The sequence below is a fragment of the Colobus angolensis genome, unplaced genomic scaffold (assembly GCF_000951035.1).
Source record: "Colobus angolensis palliatus isolate OR3802 unplaced genomic scaffold, Cang.pa_1.0 Scaffold273, whole genome shotgun sequence".
NCBI lineage: Eukaryota > Metazoa > Chordata > Mammalia > Primates > Cercopithecidae > Colobus > Colobus angolensis.
Genome location: NW_012115966.1, coordinates 999,462 through 1,005,099, shown reverse-complemented (window position 1 = coordinate 1,005,099; position 5,638 = coordinate 999,462). Strand labels below are relative to the sequence as shown.

General features: G+C 38.6%; 1 protein-coding gene across 5 annotated transcripts in view; it reads right to left on the bottom strand.

The window, feature by feature from the left end:
• Positions 1-627: 627 nt before the first annotated feature.
• The window catches only part of SLC16A4 (solute carrier family 16, member 4), a 28,809-nt gene continuing 23,798 nt past the window's right edge, over positions 628-5,638 (bottom strand). For 4 of the 5 annotated variants that reach the window (XM_011948062.1, XM_011948066.1, XM_011948063.1 and 1 more), the window contains one exon: positions 628-1,674. In XM_011948062.1, coding sequence (XP_011803452.1) covers positions 1,547-1,674 — 128 coding nt within the window. In that variant the 3' untranslated portion in view covers positions 628-1,546. Of the gene's footprint in view, positions 1,695-5,638 lie in introns of all 5 variants that reach the window. The other variant, XM_011948065.1, reaches the window with a different exon arrangement.

The window sequence follows — 5,638 nt, the reverse complement described above, 5'->3', positions numbered from 1 at the left end:
GCCAAGGCGGGTGGATCACTTGAGGTCAGGAGTTTGAGACCAGTATGGCCAAGATGGTGAAACCCTGTCTCTATTAAAAATAACAAAAATTAGCCGGGCATGGTGGCCAATGCCTGTGATCCCAGCTACTTGGGAGGCTGAGGCAAGAGAATAGCTTGAACCCTGGAGGTGGAGTTTGCAGTGAGCCGAGATCACACCACTGCACTCCAGCCTGGGCGACACAGTGAGACCCTGTCTCAAAAAAAAAAGCATTCTGAAGGAGATGCTAAGGGAGGTTGGTGGTTGGTGTTGCAGATGCAGGGAACTCTAGCTGGTTTTTTCCTCTTAAAGATCACTCAGGAGGAGGAAGAGGAGGAAAAAAAAAGCTTACTCCAAATAATGAAGGCTCTCTATTCACATGCAATTGCTTAGTCTAAGTGACATTATTAACATAATTATTCCATATATAAGAAACATCTTTTAATTTAAACATATTTCCCATTAAAACCACCTATTCAGCTTTCATATAAATCTTGTAGTTGTAAAGAGATGTTTCAATATTTAGTGTGAATATTTTGTTAATTAGATGTAGTGGAAAATGACGCTTTGATGGGCAAAATTGCTGTTCAAATGATCTTGAAATGAAGTTTTTAAAGCAATTTTTATATACTGTTTATTATTTAGCAATACATACTTATCATAGAAATATAAGAACCTAAGTAATACAAAGAAAGTAAGGATTACCTTTAATTAAGAACCTAAGTAATACAAGGAAAGTAAGGATTACCTTTAATCAATAAACAAAGATAAACTTTTGGAGGGAGTATATACCATTCTAGTCGCTAAGTAAGGTTTTAATATTCAGATTCTAGGGTTCTGATCAATCAAAGGCTATTTTTCGCACTTATGTAAATTAAGAAAAAGTGTTCTATCTTTACATATTTTAGTGACTGAATTACCATGGCGTAATTGAGAGTTTGGATTTATTATGGTACATTCTGATTTCTATTTAATATATAAGATACCTGATTAAAATTTCAGACTATTTGATTACATACTAACAATACAGGCTGCTATTACTCTTGTCTTGCTACCAATTAGACATTTCTCAGAATGCTAAAGCAAGAAGGAACCTTAAAAACTTATCTGGTTGGCCGCGCCCAGTGACTCATGCCTGTAATCCCAGCACTTCGGAGGTCAAGGCGGGCGGATCAGGAGGTCAGGAGATGGAGACCATCCTGGCTAACATGATGAAACCCTGTCTCTACTAAAAATACAAAAAAATTAGCTGGGTGTGATGACATGTGCCTGTAGTCCCAGCTACTTGGGAGGCTGAGGCAGAATCGCTTGAATCTGCGAGGCGGAGGTTGCAGTGAGCCGAGATTGCGCCACTGCACTCCAGCCTGGGTGACAGAGCGTGACGCCGTCTCAAAAAATAAAATAAAATTCTTGTTTACCTTCTCATGTTACAAATGTAGATGCGTTTCTTTCAAGCTTTTGTTTCCAGTGACATACTAGTTTAGGTTTTCTTTTGTTAAGCTTTCACTTGATTGCAGTCTTCTTTCTTTCAGGTCAGACTGTTTTTCCATCTTTCGGCCAATGGTACAAAAAAAAAGGAAACTGAAGAGAGGAGATAGCATATGCCAGAGAAGTAGAAAGAGCCATTGTATGTCTGGGTATAATCATATAACCAGCCTGGAAGGAAGGAATGATTTCTGTTAGGGAAGGAAATTTTGCCATTAGTAATTCTCAGCCATTCTGAATGGCTCCTCAAAGTGAGGAGCCTCCTGTATTGTGACCCATTCTAACTTAGTGAAGCTTCTTAGCTGTCCTATTTTTCACTGATGAAGCTGAATGAGCTCCACCTGACTTAGGGACTTACCCCCATCTCCAATCTTACAGTGGAAGTTGGAGAAAATTAGGGACACATACCATTTTATTTTACCATGAATTTTATTAGAAGACCACTATTATGAAGAAAATAATCATAAATTACTATTTTCCAAAGAAAAAAAGAAGTGATAATATCAGTTTTCTTTTTTCCTTTACTAAACAAACACTTGAATACTTACTATATTCCTGTTAATATTGCTAGGTGTTGAGGATACAATAGTGAGCCAAAACAGATACGGTCCCTGCCCTCACAGAACTTAAGCGGTGAGATAGGTACCAACCACATAAATAATATATAATAAGTGCTATGAAGGGAAGGTACAGGGGGCTATGAGAATATATGAGAAGAAACTGACTGCTTGATCATGTGGGTTAAACAATGACTAGTTCCACCCTGAAATCTAAATGCTTTTTTTTTTTTTTTTTGAGACAGAGCCTAGCTTTGTCACCCAGGCTGGAGTGGTATATTGGCACGATCTCTGCTTACTGCAACCTCTGCCTCCTGGGTTCAAGCGATTCTCCTGCCTCAACCTCCCAAGTAGCTGGGATTACAGGCGCCTGCCACCATGTCCGGCTAATTTTTGTGTTTTTAGTAGAAATGGCATTTCGCCATGTTGGCCAGGGTGGTCTCGAACTCCTGACCTCTAGTGATCTGCCCACCTCAGCCTCCCAAACTGCTGGGATTATAAGCATGAGCCACTGCGCCTGGTCCTAAATGCTTTTTAAAAGCATAAGTTGGAGGGTCCTCAAAGTCTTTTGGCTAATTGCACATACTAAAACTTAAGTGAAACACTTTTTTTTTTTTTAACTGAGTAGGTGATAGCAAAGAATATTTATGCTAAGGCACATCATTGCAAAAGTCAACACTCAAAAAGGCAAATAATGTCCTTAGTATTACCATGACAATAATTTTGACCTCCTGGACATCCTAAAGGGTGTCAGGGATCTCTGGGGATCTGCTGACCTCACTTTGAGAAGTTCTTTTCTAAAGTATATTATGTATATTATATCTGATCACTGATTCAAGAAATTTCAGTGCTGTATGGCAGCACAGGTCTGGGTTCCAGGGATATATCACTGAACAAAATAGATGAAAATATCTGCCCTCATGGAGCTTACATAGTGTCTTTGATTTTTCCCTTCTGTCTTAGATCATGGTGCCTCACTGGATATGTAGAGTATACCCTCCCCCACCTTTTTCTTCTGGTCTGCTTGTCTCATCTCTTTATTCTCTTATGGACAAAGAGGAAATGAGACAAGCAGACCAGAAAAAATTGACTTAATTTATTTTTGTTTTATAGCTCTGTGTTTCCTGTTATTAATGTAAACAGTAAGTGAATAGAATGTTTTATAGCCTCTTTAAGTTCAACTAACTTTGAGTTGCTTTTTACTTACTCCTGTTTGATCAGTGACCTCTATTAAATGTTTCTTGGAGTTACTAGAGTGAAAACAACTAGGACAAGTCTTTGTGTTATGTTGATTGTTATTGACCAATAGATCTCTAAGAAATAGGTGACTAGTCTCTGAACTCTTGCAGACATTTCTAGAAAGGAGGACGTATGGAAGGTAGCAGTCCTTACCCTCCCAGTCCCTTGTCATTCTTGCCTTAGTCCTGCCAACACAGCAAATGTATTAGAGTGTATGTGTCTGTGTATGTATATGTGTATATATAAAACCTGTGAATTATAAAATAGTCGTCTCAGAAGTAACACCCTGGGGAAAGACTAGGAATTCTTGGATGAAAAGGTAGACAATGCTACTAACATGTCAGGTAGGCACAGCTAAAAATAGTAAAAATGGATTGAAGAGGAAAACTGTTTATAAGCCTTTTCTTTATTTCTTTTCTTTTTTTTTTAATTTCTTACAGAGACTGGGTTTAAGTTACCCACACTAGTCTCAAATTCCTGGCCTCAAGTCATCCTCGTGCCTTGGCCTCCCAGAGTGCTGGGATTACAGGTGTGAGCCATCGTGCCGACCAAGCCTTTCATTTTATACACACATATACACACACACACTCTCTCTCTCTCACACACACACTCACTTTTTTTTGTTTTTTGAGATGGAGCCTCGCTCTGTCACCCAGGCTGGAGTGCAGTTGTGCAATCTCGGTTCACTACAACCTCCGACTCGTAGGTTCAAGTGTCTCTTGCCTCAGCCTCCTGAGTTGCTGGGATTATAGGCGCCCACGACCACACCTGGCTAATTTGTTTGTATTTTTAGTAGAGATGGGGTTTTGCCATGCTGGCCAGGTTGGTCTCAAACTCCTGATCTCAGGTGATCTGCCTGCCTCGGCCTTCTAAAGTGCTGGGATTTCACTCAGTCTTACAATGCTGTTTCTGAAACATTAAGTATTAAAATATAGTCATGTGGCACATAACAGGACAAACCTCATGAGGTTATGATATGCATTTTTACTGTATCCTATGTTTAGATACATGAGTACTTTGTTTAGATACACAAGTATCTTTCAATGTTGAGATACAGTTGCCTACAGTACTCAGCACGGTAACATGCTGTATAGATTTGTGGCCTAGGAGCAATAGGCTCTACCATATAGCCTAGGTGTGTGTAGGTATACTGTTCATCTGACAACAAAATATCTAACAACACATTTCTCAGAATGTATCCCTGTTAAGTAACTCATGACTATATTTAATATATTTTCTTACCAGGGCACGGAATTGTTTAGCATGTTTTAGAATTATTTCTATGTATTTCCATGCAAAATTACATGAAATAAAACCTAGATGAAATAATTGTTGTAAATCTGTTTCTCCCAGTCATATTTGATCATTGAGATATTTGTATTTTTTAAATTCTAAATTAAGATCCAATTGCCATTCAATAGGATAATAGTATACAGTCGAGTATTTAGTTTTAGGATGGTATTTATACTAGCAAATAGGAGGTAAAATGTAGGATGCAGAAATACACATGTGACTGATTATTTTATGAAAGTATAGTTGTTATAATCAAGCTTATATTTAAGTGGCTACTAGGTAAGTTAAATTTTGAGCTTCATTGGTATTGGAACATCTACTTTATTTGGTTGGAATAACTAGCCTTTCTCTACTGCTGAAAGTAAAAGGATTGGCCAGGCACAGTGACTTATGCCTGTAATCCCAGCACTTTGGAAAGCCAAGGCAGGCAGATTGCTTGAGCCCAAGAGTTCATGGCCAGACTGGGCAATGTGGTGAGACCCTATCTCTACAAAAAAGAAGTAATAAATTAGCTGGGTGTTGGCTAGGCGTGATGACTCATGCCTATAATCTTAGCACTTTGGGAGGCCTAGGTAGAAGGATCACTTGAGCTTAGGAGTTCGAGACCAGCCTGGGCAACATAGTCAGACCTTGACCCTATTCTGTCAAAAGGTAAAATTAAATTTAAAAAAGTATTGGAAAAGAATAAAGAAAAAGTTAAAGAAATAAAAAGTCAGGTGTCATGGCACATGTCTGTAGTCCCAGCTACTCAGGAGGCTGAGTTGGGAGGATCACTTGAGCCCAGAAGGTTGAGGCTACAGTGAGCTGTGATTGTGCCACTGCCCTCCAGCCTGGGCAACAGAGGGAGGGCCTGTCTCAAAAATTTAAAACATATAGATAGATAGATAGATAGATAGATAGATAGATAGATAGATAGATAGATAGGGAGAGAGAATGAGTGTCTGATTTTATTAGATTTCTGTATTTTTTTTATAACAGTATGAAAAATCTGTTCAGATGCACTTCTGACCCTAAACAGTTTAATGCTTCTAAGTAAATTTTTTTTT